Source organism: Echeneis naucrates, chromosome 11 (assembly GCF_900963305.1).
Source record: "Echeneis naucrates chromosome 11, fEcheNa1.1, whole genome shotgun sequence".
NCBI lineage: Eukaryota > Metazoa > Chordata > Actinopteri > Carangiformes > Echeneidae > Echeneis > Echeneis naucrates.
Genome location: NC_042521.1, coordinates 8,920,771 through 8,936,041, shown reverse-complemented (window position 1 = coordinate 8,936,041; position 15,271 = coordinate 8,920,771). Strand labels below are relative to the sequence as shown.

General features: G+C 42.7%; 2 protein-coding genes across 4 annotated transcripts in view; both read right to left on the bottom strand.

Annotated features, from left to right (window-relative positions):
• Positions 1 to 6,820, bottom strand: part of znf704 (zinc finger protein 704) — a 40,282-nt gene extending 33,462 nt beyond the window's left edge. The window contains exons 1-2 of one of the 2 annotated variants that reach the window (XM_029514620.1): positions 5,875 to 6,820; positions 463 to 608 (exon numbers count right to left, since the gene is read on the bottom strand). In XM_029514620.1, coding sequence (XP_029370480.1) covers positions 463 to 608; positions 5,875 to 6,204 — 476 coding nt within the window. In that variant the 5' untranslated portion in view covers positions 6,205 to 6,820. Of the gene's footprint in view, positions 1 to 462; positions 648 to 5,874 lie in introns of both variants that reach the window. The other variant, XM_029514621.1, reaches the window with a different exon arrangement.
• Positions 6,821 to 8,248: 1,428 nt separating this feature from the next.
• pag1 (phosphoprotein membrane anchor with glycosphingolipid microdomains 1) overlaps positions 8,249 to 15,271 on the bottom strand; it is a 42,832-nt gene continuing 35,809 nt past the window's right edge. For both annotated transcript variants that reach the window (XM_029514045.1, XM_029514044.1), the window contains 2 exons: positions 11,168 to 11,227; positions 8,249 to 10,858 (listed from right to left, as the gene is read on the bottom strand). In XM_029514045.1, the coding sequence (XP_029369905.1) occupies positions 10,496 to 10,858; positions 11,168 to 11,227 (423 nt within the window). In that variant the 3' untranslated portion in view covers positions 8,249 to 10,495. The remainder of the gene's footprint in view (positions 10,859 to 11,167; positions 11,228 to 15,271) is intronic.

The following is a 15,271-nucleotide window of genomic DNA, read 5'->3' as shown; positions in this document are numbered from 1 at the left end:
TGCCTATTAAAGGTAAATTGCCCAGCTACATTGGACCAGAATTTATAATTCTGCTAACCACTGTAAAATAATAGTTGTCTTTGTGTGTTTCTTTATATATAGTGTAAAGAGTCAGTGAAAGTGAGAGGGAACGATCTACCCCATCTCCAATAAACCATGAAAGCGAAGAATTCTAAGCATGTAGCATATCTTTATTCTTGTGTTTATCTTGGCTATGAGGCCAGAAGTCTTCAGTAAACTGCTGTTAAGCAGCTAACAACTTACTGTCTTATGACTCTCATGGCCTTGAATAGTTGTTGCATGGCTTTTACAGTCTTAAAAGATGACATATCTACACTCTACACCTTCAATGAACTCTGCATTTATGACCTCGAACCAAACTCCTACAACAGGAAACACACTCTCACTGTCAAAGAACAGGCTTGCACGGACAATCGTGCACACAAACACACAAGGGCCTACCTTGCATGAGGAACATCAATGCTGGAGGAGACCACTTTGCGTTTTTGCTCTAGTAAAGACACTGATCGGGTGTCAGGGTCCCGGCCAACACGCTTGCTGTCCACAAACCGCTGTTCCTCCAGCACCTCTGGGCTGTGGGATCCGCCCTCCACCTTGTGGCCCTGGGGAGCTCCATTACTGGAGCTCTGTTGGAAAGGGAAACACAGAGGAGAATAAGTTGAGTTAAGGCATGACCAATGCTGATAGAAAGTCGTGCCAAAAAGCCTAGGATAATGAACATGAACAACAAAGACTAGTACTACAATATATAGCTTATTTAAACACTCATACATATTGCAGTGTATGGAAAAGTTTTTCCAGGACAGCATTAGTTAGTGAGAAGTTATTTTCTGGGCTCTGAATCTGGCTGCTAAAATCTTATAAACTAAATATTGCTGATGAAAAAAATTAAGCATCTTACACCATTCCAAAATAAATTGGATGAAGTCAAAAATGAACACACTTTTTTAGTTCCTGTTGCAAATTTGATGATGAGAATCCTCAAATGGGCCATGAACAAAAACGCTTGCATGGTGTCATTTGCTCAAAATGTATAAGTTCAAGAATGTTAGAAACTCATAAAAAGGATAAAAGCTGTACAGTTGGTACTATGCACAAAAACATGGGTGCTGGGCAGCACGGTGGCGGCGCTATTGCGCCCCCAACAAGAAGGTCATGGGTTTGGTTCCTGGATGTTCCTGCATGGTCTCCCCGTGCCTGCGTGGGTTTCCTCCGGGTTCTCCGGTTTCCTCCCACCGTCCAAAGACATGCATGGTTAGGTTAATTTTTGATTCTAAATTGTCCGTAGGTCTGACTGTAAGTGTGAGTGGCTGTTTGTCTCTGTGTGTGGGCTCTGTGATAGACTGGCGACCTGTCCAGGGTTAGCCCAATGTGAGCTGAGATTGGCTCCAGCATCCCCCGCGAGCCAGAAACGGATGCGCGGTAGAAGATGGATGAATGAATGAATGAATGAATGAATGTACATGGGTGCTGTGGCACATTGCATGTAACACATTCAGAGCATGCTATTCCACTGGCTGACAGTTTGGGGCAGCAATACACAAAGAAGCAAAGCAATACACTAGGGATGAGGAAGAGGGAAGGGGGAAGAAGACTGAAAGTCTATTTTTTATCCCCAGCAGGCTGAAGTCAGTGCTTGCACAACCACAGTCACCCCTAGTTTCACATCAGCATAATTTTAGACACGATATACCACATTTCCTGGTGATCTTGTAAAATTTACAGCACTTTGTAGCCAGAAAGTTCAAGAACCCTGTGTCACAAAACTGTTGTTAGTGAAGTCTGCCATTTAAACTCGATCTAATGTTTCTGAAAAGTCAAAGAGAAGCATTTTGTGTGAGCCTTTTTTTTTTTTTTCATGGGCCACTACTGAACACCTTTTGCTGGGTCTCATGTTTGAGTTTCATCCCTCCACATAAAGCTGCTTATAAAGACAAAAAAAAGAGATTCCATAGAGAAATACTGCACAACACAAGAGATAATATTCTAGTTCTCACACACGGTTATCATTAACTGACACACACAACAACAAAAGAAAATATTTTTTCCTATCACACTACTCTGCAAACGTCTACCTGTCGAAATGGGGAAAAAAACTGAATCACTACTCTTACACAACAGCAACAAACGGCATGCTTCAGCACATGAATACCTGCATGCACCTACGCGCGCACACACACACACACACACACACACACACACACACACACACACACACACACATTTCTGTAGGTAACTAAAGCCATCAGGTTCTTAAAAACACACTGAGAAAAGGCCAAAACACAGCCAGAGTGACACACACTGCTGCCCACGCCAACAGAGCGTTGACGGCTGTGACAGGCTGCCCAGTATATGTGTTTCTATGTTTGAGTGTGTGATTTAGATCATTATCTCAAAGCACTGTAACATGATTAGGCTTGACTGTAAAAAAAAAAAGGCACATGAATACCTTCATGCACCTACCCACACATTCACGCACACACACACACACACATACGGACACAAAGGGAACAATTAGCTTAGATTAATGAGTCTTAAGAATAAAAAATAATAATAACAATTAAAAAAAAAAAACAACACCAGAATTGACCAGTGTCCAGTACACTCATGACAGATGCTGTTTGCACAAATGCTCAGCAGCAAGCAAAATGTTCTTTGAAAACACAGGCTTGAGTGAAACAAGATGGATTACATTGTCTCTGAGAAGATTAGGTGTTGTGTGTCTGACGAGTGTACCTATCGGATAAAACTAATGGCAATTTCTTCCTTTCACCTGGCTTATGAATAACGACATTTCACGGAGCCGAGAAATTGTGAGGCATATCAAATTCAGTTGTAAAATGTGATTTGCCTGCGTGAAAACTGGCGTGCATGTTGCACGTATGCAACGTGTGTCGAGTGGGCAATTGTTGATTAAAAGTCAAATAGTTAATGGCAACAATCAAATGGCATTTTTGCTGGAAGTGCACATCCCTTGATAGAATGCTAAAATATCAGACCTTATCTTTTGGCTCATGTGGTTCATGTTGTCCCTGGGAAGTATTTGTATTGGACCATCTAGTGAACATGACCACAGTTAGAGAGCTTAATGATTAATTGATAGTTTAACACTGCATTGACACAGTGTGAAATAATGAATGACATGGTTTTATATCAAAGCTGAGAAAGTGTCATTTTAAAACTGTGAAAGAAGCTATTAAGATTAGTGTCGTTATCCTCACCTGTATCGACCAGTTAGTTAACAATAGCTCCCTGTATTACTCTAAACACCTGATGCTAATGTTGTCAATTCAACTATAAACTTAAGTAAATTATACTACCTGGGAAATATGCCATACGTTAAACTGGTAGGAATATTTGGATTAAAACAGCTGATTCACATACAAGCTGACTGTTTTTAATGGATAATAGATACATTTGTGACTGAAACAAAAAGAAAATGACTAAAACAACCATATCTTGTTCAAAACCGTCCACAGGCCTTAATCTTAATCTTGAACTACAAATGCAATACTGGTCAGAAAAAACATATTATTTTTTCCTGAATCATTCAGCCTAACTTTGTCTCCTTTCAGTGTGATAGAGTAAGTTATTTTGCATGCAGAGCCATTTCCTATGACACAAAGACATGCACGAGTGCAAGATTGATAAAAAGGGACAGCAAATTTGTATTTTTTAAGCCTCATAAGTCAATATAGGGGAAGCAGCAGGATCCAGACTTGACCCTGTGGTCACTGCGCTTCACACTCACGCTGCTCAGTCAACCAATAAGGACAGCAGACGCCGGCCTGCGTGGAATCACAGCTTCAGAACAAAGAGTCACTCAGCTCCTGTCAACAAGCTTGCTTCACTGAGTCCCATGTCGGCATACGAGCAGCATAAACAACATTGACAACAAAAGCACCAACTAAACAAAAACAAGTGAAGGCAGGTTATTAGCAGTGAGAAATCTGGGTGATGCTGCTCACACAATACACACACACAAATCACCAAGTCAACAAGTGGCAAGCTGATGCCCCCACCCTCTACCCAAGAACAGGGGTCAATCTTTTGCCATACCGGGCAATGAGCCAAGCATCCAGCTTCTTTGGGGCATGCCACCCGTTGCTAAGACGGGGGTGCCTGCTTTGTTGGCTGTACAGCTGTGGCTCAAATGGGGCAATCTGCCCTCACAAACAAACCCCCACTGCAAAATGTATAGTATTCTCCCCACTCATTTAACATACAAATGTGCATGTGGGAGAGAGAGCACCATCTATGCTACTGCACACTACTACACAACAAGCAACATGGATACACATGTTTATGGTGTGCATGCTCACAGACAGACTAAATCACACACGCACACACACACACAGAGCAGACCCCTCCTCCTGATTTTATGGCTTGTTTTCGACCTCAGCAGGAATTGAGTCGTGCTGGAAGAGACTTGACCATTGTGCTGACACGACCACGCTCCCAGCCTCGGCTGCACTCCTCCAGTCTACACCGCTGACTAGAACAGCATTGCACAACATCTTTTGTGGAGTGCGGCATTGCATACACAAAATGGGCAAATGCAAAACAAGAAAACCAAAGTTTACACTGCATTCCAGATCACTAGCAGTTCTGACAAGTCTCAATGCAGTGTTGTTACATTCCACTTAGTTAGGATATGACATGTTAGTATGAGGTCTTGATCACAGTTTAAACTTTATTGAAGATTTACAAGCATTTCACACAGTAGAGAATTTCAGTGTAGCTGCCAAATATGTAAATTAACATACGCTTCCTTTACATCTGATATTTACATTCAGGAAATGAGAGCAGTCTGACTTGTGTGTAACAAACAGTGGATGAACATTTCCAGCGTGGAATATATTCTCATAACAAATAAGATTACAGCATGCAATCTGTTTTTATCAGTGACAAATCGAAGCACCACACATAAACATGTGCAAGAAAGCACAAAACCACCCCAGTGAAAATAAATCTAAATCAGACTATAAACAAACCGTTATTCAGTCACAGGCATTCCTCAGTCACTCCCTCACTATAAAAAGGACTGAAAAAATACTTCTCCCTTGCCAGAAAGTGTTTGGTTTTTTTTTGTTTGTTTGTTTTTTTATGTCTTTCTGTATTTATTTATTGATCCAAGCAAAAAAAGAAAAGCATTGGCTTTGCTCCCCTTCACAATCTTTATCTAAGGCAATGTGACAGTAAAAGTAAACAAGGTGGTTGTGGACGCAATTTGGTCACCGCAAATTGGGCCTATATCACGACCACGGATTTGGACATCGCTGAAACTTTCTATTCTGGCTCTAAAGGCCCAGGACGACCAGAGCAACTATTTTTAACCTTTGTTAAGCAATACTGTTCCTGTTGTGCAGAATGATCTCACATAAAGCCATTTAACAGTCATCTGGTTGTCAGGCCATTATTATCGAGGAACGGAGATTAAAAAACAAGCCCATTCTTTGAATGCAAATGTTTGATTACAGACAGCGTGCACAAAATGATCCAAAAACAAATGTGATCATGAATCCCAATGTGCAGAAGAGGACCAGATTTTTGCATCAGTCCAAACGCTGCAGTCACAGTGTGTTTGTTTGCATCAGCTTACCCACCCACTAGCCCACACAAACATTGCGCAGGCCCTATCAAGCCCTTTGTCCCACATATCTAATGTCGCCAAATGTCATGACAGCCCGCTATTTTGTGCAATATGCACCGGTATCTGAATTACGTCTATTCTGGTTTGATGCTGGTTCATGCCGGATGCTTATATTTTGCCATCAGCGGCAGCAGCAGCAGTGTTAAATCCGCTCCGTGCAGGAAGCGGTTAAACGCTGCAAAACACCGCACAACAAAAACAGTCAGGCGCCGCCTGCCCGCCCGCCGGCCGGCCGACCGACCGGCCACCCGGGGCGCTCCCGCACTCACCTTCAGGCTGGATTTCAGCGGTCCTTTGGCCGCAGTGTGGTTGAAGCCGGCGGCTATCTCCTCCTCGGTGAACTCCTTCAGGCTCCCGTCTTGCATGAGCACCGTGTAGACGCTGCGCCGGACTCCCGCCGCCGAGACGTCCCTGTTTTCCTGCTTGACAGCCTGGACCACTCCTGTCACCGGGGCTCCGTCCCCGGTCGGGCTCGGCGCATAAACGCGGCTGCCGAGGATCGACCGTTTCACCAAACGCCTCGTATGCATGTCTGGAAGTGTCTCGGTGAAGTCAGTGGGCTTAAATCATGAAAACGTCGAGTTACAACCGATAAACAACGTCGAGAGAAACACAAAACCGCAGCGGGTAGACCGAGCGCTCCGACAGCCCTGACCAAATGTTAGGAAGCGGCAACATGCTCGGAGGGCGAGAGCCGCCAAGTGCGTCCTAAATAAACCGCGTCCGAGAGCACCGAGGACGGAGGGGAGAAGCCCGAATTAGCACCGACTAATGCCGACAACATGAAAATGATTCACTCGCCGCTGAGCAGCCTCCACATCCGACCGGCTGCCTCTCTTCCTCCGATCGACCTGTTTGTTTTCCCCCCTGCTCCCTGCGAGCTCGGCGGGCGGCGGGAAAACCCGGGCTACCGGCCGGCACCGGAGCCGAGGGGACACCGGTGCGCGATTTCAAAAACTTTCGGCCTTTTGGAGATAAAGAAAACACTCTGGCGCAGAAGGCTGCAAGCAAATGCGTCGAAAAGTTTCACCTCCCACGACCCCGGCACGGCGCCGTCCCCCCGCAGAGGGCGGAAGGAGCTCAAAGCAGGCCCGGCGGGTGACTCCGGCTCCGCACGCCGGATTATCCAGTCCGGCGTGCGGCTCCGGCCGAGCGCCGTCTCTACCGGCGGAATGCTGCCTGTAAACATGTGCGGTCCGGCGGCAGAGGCCGCCCGCAATTGGCCGCCGAAGCACACGCCTCCACAAGCCCCCACCGCTCCCCGGGAGGAAGCTCTGTTCAAAACCAAAGACACAAGGATGGAGTGGAAGTGAGGAGGGATACGGCATGACAGGTGGAGGGAAGAGGAAATGTGGATCTACGGTCAGATTTCGTGTTGATGCATGAGGCCTCATTTCCGGCTGCAACTTGCCTGATGTCGTGAATGTAAACACAACAGGTTATTTTGTTTCTCACGGGTTCATCGTCGCTTTTTACACACCACATCACTAGAAGTGCTGGGATGATCAAGGTCCAACCACCATCAAACCTGCTCAGCCTGTCCCTGGCGAAGACAAATAATGCTGGACCCTTGCTTAATGCCTAAAGATAATCACAGCAGGAAGCCAGCAGTCATATGTTTTTTTGTATTTTATACTTTTTTTTTTTTTAACTAACACAAATAACAACCCCCATGGCAGGCAAAGTGATTGCACTAAACAAGCTAAAGTGTGATCACACCATGTCACACAAGTTCTTGCTTCCTGGGAAAAAAATTTCAATTAAATTAAAAAAATCTGATAAGCATGAATTTAAAAGTTCACAATGCTTTGATAAATCAAGTTTACTAGCAGGCATGGTGACATTGCCAGTGTAGCAGAGTGAATATTCAAGTATTATCGCCATAACAAATGGCAAATTAATGTCGGACGTAATGTTTTTTAACAAAATTATATGACGCTTATAATCTTTCTACATGACAGTACCCCAGAGCATAAAAAGACACAATGACACAATGTATTATATATATATTTTAATGGAACAATTCATGTCATAAAATATTTACATGCAGAGAATGGAAACCGGACAGCGTGGAGTAACAGATGTGGCCATAACTGCCAAAACAGGCTTTGTGCTGTGATCAAAAGCGGGTGTCACTATAGAGTTGTCTGCTGGTTGTTGGTGGAAGGGGGGGGGGGGGCAAATGTTCTCATTACAGGAGTAGTGGAGCTGAAGGGGAGCCTGCAAAGGAGCATCTCTGACCCTTGCACCCCCATTCCCTGAGGGGGAATGGGCATGTTTATATGACCTAGACAGCAGGAATGAATGGGATTTTAGGTAAGTATCTATTAACAGTGCGTTTGTGTCTGTGTGTGTGTGTGTGCTGGCCTGATTAGATTTGGCACTAAAGCATTTCCATTTGACAGATCATTTCCTTAGAGAACATTTATAGCATTCTGTGAAAACCATTATATTATATTTAAATAATGGAACCACCCTGATACACAACTGTGTCTCTTGGTAGAAACCATATACTCAAAGGGTCATATGGGAGCTTAAATAACACAGAAAATGAACTATTTTCAGAGATGTTCATAACTTCACATACCTGCCTTTATTCAAAAACTAATTGCAGTCAATATTCTTTCACTGTAGCGTTGCTGGGAAATGCAACAGCATTTCGAATATATGACAACATTTATGAATCTAATAGCAATCATTGAGGGCTGCCTCTCTTTGTCTGAACCACCAACAAGCTCCTGCACAGCTTCACGAAACATGAACCAATACTGTCCTGTAATATACTGATGAGCTGAAGCAGATGACACCAATTGCTCTGCAAAAATGGGGGATAGCATAGCAGAGTACGATTACAGAAAAAAAAAAACACTGATGATGACAACTCTGATGATTTGAAAGTGAAAATCAAACCGCATTATTTAAACAATAATTCTGTTTAAAAAAGAAATAAAAGTACCATACTTAATGTCTCTTAAAATGTACCAAAACATTGTACCATGTCTTTGACACGTGATTGGTTACTGCTTCTCGGAACTCAAAAGCAATTTGACAAATCTGAGTTACATTACAAGGCAAAAAGCATTTGGACAAGAGGGTTTCTGTTTTCCTTTAAACAAGGCAGGCAAACAGTGTAATCAGTGCTCTTAACAGACATCCTAAACTTTTACCACTCTGAACATTGTACAAATAAGTAAAAGCTTACATAAAACTTCCAGCAAACAATGGTTAAAATAGTGCTCTAACTATATACAAGCCTTTGTTGGCATGTCGTCAGTACAAGCTACAAACAGACAGATATGTTTTTCTTCAGAGTGCTACTGGCGAGTCAAAAAAAACATTAGACATTTAAATTGTGCAGAGATCTGATTTACATCAATTACAATGATGCTTTTGATAAGCTGTATATAAATGTAGTACCTTTATATTAAACCTTGTGCTTTAAAATAATCAGGATGCCAACTGAAGACTGTATACTGTACCAAGAGTAGGCTCAAAAAGCATTAAAACCAAATTTATCTATAACTTCAGCATTAATAATACAAATATGTGTCACTTTGTCACATTACAAGTCTTTTGAGGTTGTACTGACCACTTCGAAAAATAAAAAAGGAAAACATGGTCTCATTGTGTATATTCTTTAAGCAATGTTTTCTTTACAAAGTCGGGGGAGAACGTACCTTTACAACCACCATTTTCTCACGGGTCATTTTCATTTTTGATAAAAATGCTAGAAACTTCTATAAAACCCTATTTACTTTTCTTTCACAGACATATTTTGAAACACTTCACAATTACACAGCAATATGCATTTTCAAATAAATATGAATTTCACAAAAAGAAAATGTAGACATGGACTGTAACTTGTCTAGAAAACTCTATTAAAAGAATATTGTGGAACTGTGTGCTCGACTTTGTTTCTCTAAGCGCTTGTTTCCATTTTGGTTCCACAGATGACTGACTGGGCATAGCATGTTAAACTCATACCTTTGTAGTGATCAGTCTCAACATAAGGATATGAATGATATAATCCAAGAATAATCATTTCTATTTGATGCCTTAACCATCATATGATGGTTAAATGTGTTTGAGTTGACTTACTGTTTGGTCAAAGACTGGCTTTTGCACTCCATGCTGGGTTCCCATTCACAGAAATTTTAAGCCGAGAATGCTCAGTGTAGTTGTTACCAACCTGACAAGGAACAGCCTCGAAATACAACCTGACACATTCTTACAAGATGACACTGAGTTACCTGGAAGTGGCTAAAGTCACTTGCAGCTGCAGATGGAGCGTACAAATCATGTTCCCTTCATATCTACAGTAAGTACAGGAATTTCTTGAGTATATGGCACTGAATTCTTGAGATTTATATACCACAGGCATATGGTGTCCTCAGCTAACGCTTGAGATGCTGCGTGTGTTGTGATAAAACATTTGATATTGTTCTCAATCGATGTTCGTGATATGTATTGCCAGCAATGATGAAAAAATGATGATCCAAAGTGCGATCGTCCACATGATTAATGCACAGGCTGAGGTACTACCCTTCATTTTCTAGCAGGCCTAACAGTACCAATGACATTGACCCTGCGTGATATATTGAAAGTTCAGATATGAACCGTACCCAAGCTGTAAAATGAACACTCATGCATGGATGATGGATGCTGTGTGGTGAGCCGTTTTCTGCTCTTTTCCCCAAGTCATGTACCAAAAGCATGCTCGGTAACAGAATCGAAGCACTGCAGGAATGTCTGTGAGATGTGTCAAATACAAGGCTTCAACCAATACTGCCACGGACGAGGATGGCGACGATGAGGAAAAACTCAGAGGCGCGACATTTCCCGGCCCAGACCCAATTCCCCAACGCTCTCATAGTCAGGCTCTGCTTTGGCAGCGTCTGACCCATCCACCTCTGGCCCAGCCCTGTGGTCATCACCCGGGCTACCAGTTTTTGGGATGCGGATGGTTTCGTAGCCCGGATCTGTGCTGTCCAACACCGCATCTTCTTCGGGCCTGGCCTCGTCGGGCTGGGTGTAGATATCTCGGACAGTGGCATACAGGTCATTGGAAGAAGAGGCGGGGACCAGACCTTTGATCTCCGCGATGCTGCTGTAGTCATGCTCTTTGTCTTCCTCATTTACCGCATCATCACAGTTTGTTTTGTTGACTGTGGAGTACACGGCTGACTGAAGGACAAAGAAAAGACAAGCTGTTTATGTGAATTGCCTTTGTTTTGGGTTACTGCCTGAAATTGTGGTGAATATAATTACATTTAATGAGATAACAGGAATGAGAGCACAAAAAGAAACCGTCATCGCGCTCTTATCAAAATCCTCCTGCCGGGTTTTTGCTCGTAGCATATTCTGTGATGTCTCTGTGACTAGTCTACCAGTTTCCACTTTTTTTTTGTCTAATCTTTCTGGTAGTTGGAGCTTTGGCATTCACAGTGTTAAGTGATGTCGACTAGGGAATAAGGGAGTTTAACACACACTTACCTCATTGTCTGACAGAATGTGGTTGTCGAACCCTGGTGCAGGAGACAGAGGGGAGTGTAACTGGAGAAGAAAAGGACAAAAAGATAAATTTAGATATGGCAGCCTGTGCACAAGACTGAATGCAGAATCAGATGTTCAAGATATTCCCAAAGCTTCAACAAAAGGAATTATGTGGCATCGTCCTGTTGGAAAAATTTTAATTTGCAAAAATGTAAAAGAGGCAATCGATAAAATTTAAACGCTTCTTTTTCTTATAAACAAAAGAAGTAAGATGTAACAGAAACCAATACTTTCAGGAAAATGCAATTAAAGTGTAGTTGCAGTTCTAATTGATCTGCATACCTAAAACATGCAAGAAAACGATCGATCATTTCTCAAAAGCAAAAGCACCAGTGGAAAACCACTGAATGCCTTAAGAGAGTGCTCAGTGAGAAATCAATAACTTGAACTTGAGGAAAAACAGGCTCTGCTCTTGGCATTTTGGCCGCGATGGATGTATAGCTTATTTTTATAACTACCCATTCATTAAGAAAATTATTGAGTGAAAATCAATAGGCAGTGACAGAGAGTGTGACGTTTTCGTCCGCAGCTTCTGTCTGCCTCACCTGATGATCGACGAGGGAGCCATTAATCAACAAAGCACATCTGACAGCAATGCCAAACATTTCAGGAGTCTAACTGGAACCTCAATAGCGCTGCCACCACTGACTAAATACTGCATAAAACGTGATATTTTCATGCACTTCCCTGGAGAGCCGACATTGCTTTTTGAGTTCTTTTCTCACTTGATGAAAGGAATACATTTAGATTCATGAAGTCCTTGGTTAGCAGTACCAAGGTTATTGTTGATGCATTTCAAAAAAAAGGGGCAGGCAAAGCTGTTCACTTGTTGAGCCATAGCACTTGGTGCCCATCAAGGTCACATCTCTAGATCCTCCACTGTACTAAATGATAAACTGCAGACTGAGATAGTAGACAAAACTGCCTGCCCCCGCCATGTGTCTTATTATCTTCATGTGGAAACACGCTTCTCTGATATTTTCTACAAAATTGTTAATCATGGTTCACAAATATTTGAAGACGCCGGGAAGCCAATGCCTATTCATTTTACTTTCATTATCTGGCCAATTACGCACTCACCTAATGGGAGACTTTCTGTGAAGCATGGACGCAGGTGATTGACCCCAGTCCTCACGCCCTCTAATTTCCCCCTTCTTATTATTGGTTCAAGCATCAGTGAGTATGAAACAGGGATTTCCATTCACTCAATGAAATACATATTCAAATTACATAAGTATGTGTCTACGCACTGGGTGTTTGTTTTGTAGCAGTACACGTTAAGACATTACAACCAGGAAATTAATATTCTGACAAGCTACAATGGGATGCAATGTGTTTGCATGTGTGTAAGACAAGATTATAGCAATGTGTTTATGTGTATGTGAAAGATACAATGACATGCAGGACATACACGCATGACAGTAAGCTGATTACAGTCGCCTCAGAAGATGGCCAGCTCAGGTGTCAGTGTGTCAGTCATGCTGACATGCATGTTGACACACACGCATACAAATGTGTATTAATATCTCAACTCAGATTATCAGTGTTCCTTGAGTTGCACATGCAAATCCAAACAGTGTATACACCAAATAGGTATATTGAATACTCGGGATACAGTCTGGATTCGAATAGGCAGCTCATAGACGAGCTAAACATCACAGTTTAACTGCACAGCGTGCCCAGTCTATATCCCTATGGTCCATTGGCTGGGTCAAATTCATTTCCTGCACCTCATATGAAAAGCCCACAGGCGACACAGTCAAATGAGTGCAAACAAGTGTTACCGCTGTTTATGACGGTTCAATAACTGTACAACTGCACAGGATCAGAGAAGCTGTGAATAAAAGGTCACCAAACACGGGTAAGTGTGTGTGTGTGTGTGTGTATGTGTCTGCAGTGAAATGTTAAACTAGAAACCAGATGTACACATGCTAAAAATGTGTATATGCGAGAAAACCTGCGTTTGTGCATGCATGTGTGTTTGTGAGCAGCGATTACTGGTCTGCCACTGGAAGGGATTCCTTTCAGACATTTATATACAAGCACCCCAGTGTATGTGTGTATGTGCGTGCACGTCTCTGCGTGTGTGTGTGTGTGCATGTGTGTGTGAGTCAGAGACAGAAATGGAGAGAGCGTATCTGCCCATATCATCCATCATGAAGCCAGACTAACTGCCATAGTGATGGAGGCCAGCTGGTGCTCACTACGCTCAGACACACATACACACACTTGCTTTGACAAGACAAATCACCAACGGGTCCCGGTCATACACGTCTTAAACCACAGGGAGCCAGGAACATGGAGGGTTAACCTTCGATCAGCCCCAGGGAGTCCACGTGTACCAAAACATATATAAACTCACACACATCTGTGTGTTTGTGTAATAAGGGGGGCTAGAGAGAAATAACAGCATTAACGCTGACTAGACTAAATACATAACTGAATGTTTTTCAGCATATATTGTCGCTTTGCAGATCAAGGTGTCGTCATGTATAATTACGTTTTATCTCTTAAACAGGTTTAACCCCAACTAGCTAGTAAAATAAAGTTTGTCAGGATACAAAAGGCGCAGACAGACAAACACACCAGCGAGATGATCTGAAATAGTGTCTGAAGGAAAAACAATGATTTCTAATAATCCCTCATTATACTAGAAAACTAGAAAACTGTGAGCTGCACTCACAGCTACAGCATCTACTGAAGGTCCAAACTGAACCAGGATGTCAGTGTAAAATGTGATGAATACCTACAATATACAGTTTGGTTAATGCACAAACCACATCTGGGATTACAGCCAGTAGAGGAATGATGGCCTAAACGTCAGCATCAGCCAGCAGTTTCTCAGGCACAGTGAATTTTGGATTTAACATTTAGATAAATGTTACCATCCACACACTAAGCTGCACACAGACCTCAACAAAGGTTGTTTTAAAGCATCCTTCAATGAGCATAAAGGTTTGAGAAAAACTGATGGCACTGTCCAAAAGTTGTTGGAAAATCTAACTCAAAAAACTCAGATGGACGCTAGAGAAAAAGACAAAAATCAATGGATCAAGATCATTTTCAACCTTGGCATACCCGGATCTCTTTGCCAAACATTACAGCAATCCTCTCTGGATCAAGGTGGGGGACAGACACTGCCGTCTTTAGAGATACAGTATGTGTGGTTAAATGTGTGGTTAAATGTGTGTGCGTGTGTATGTGTGTGTGTGTGTGTGTGTGTGTGAGAGCAGTCGCTACTTCAAGCAATTTTGTGTCAGTTTACCAATGTGTTGTCTAGCTTCATGCAATTGTCAGCTTCCATCAGCCTGATGCAATAGGTTTCAAGCTCAGAGTGTGTTATTTTGTTGGCTTGTTTGTGTGTGTGTGTGTGTCTCTCCGATGGATCTCTGCATGTGGAAGAAAGCATGCTGTGAGCAGCAGAAGCAGCAGCTCCGTTGTGTTCTCCACATAACACCGAACTGCTTTTCTCCTCTACCTCTGTGCTCCTTTATTTTACACTTTTTTTCCCCCCGCTAACATCTCTCACCATTTTTCTTCTCTGCTCAATACCGTTTCTTCTTCATCATCCTTCTTTCTTTTTGACACGCTCATCTTTACTCCAGATGGCTTCATTTTTATGCCGCTGGGTTTCCTTTCTTTCACTCACTGTCTCTCACACTTGAATCTCCCTTTCGCTCACCCTTCACGTCTCCCGGTCCTTTCCGCAGTTTTTTTTTTTTATCAATCTCCCATCATCCCTCTGTCACTATCTCTGTTTCATCTATTACTTTCTCCCATCCTGCCTCTCGAGAGCCCATTTTCATTCTCCTCTCATTCACTCACTCTTACACCGTTTTCTCTCTCTTTCTCAAATTTCTCCCTTCAGTCTGTCACTCTCCCTAAAGCAGCACTGAACTAGCAGCTTAGCAGATGATAATTGTGTGGGAGACACATCGCCCCTTTTCTTTGTTCTCCATTGTCTCTCGTTGGTTACATTGGCTGTTCCTGAGCAGATGACCAACCTCAAATTTAAATGGGAACACACTGGATTATGAGGATGTT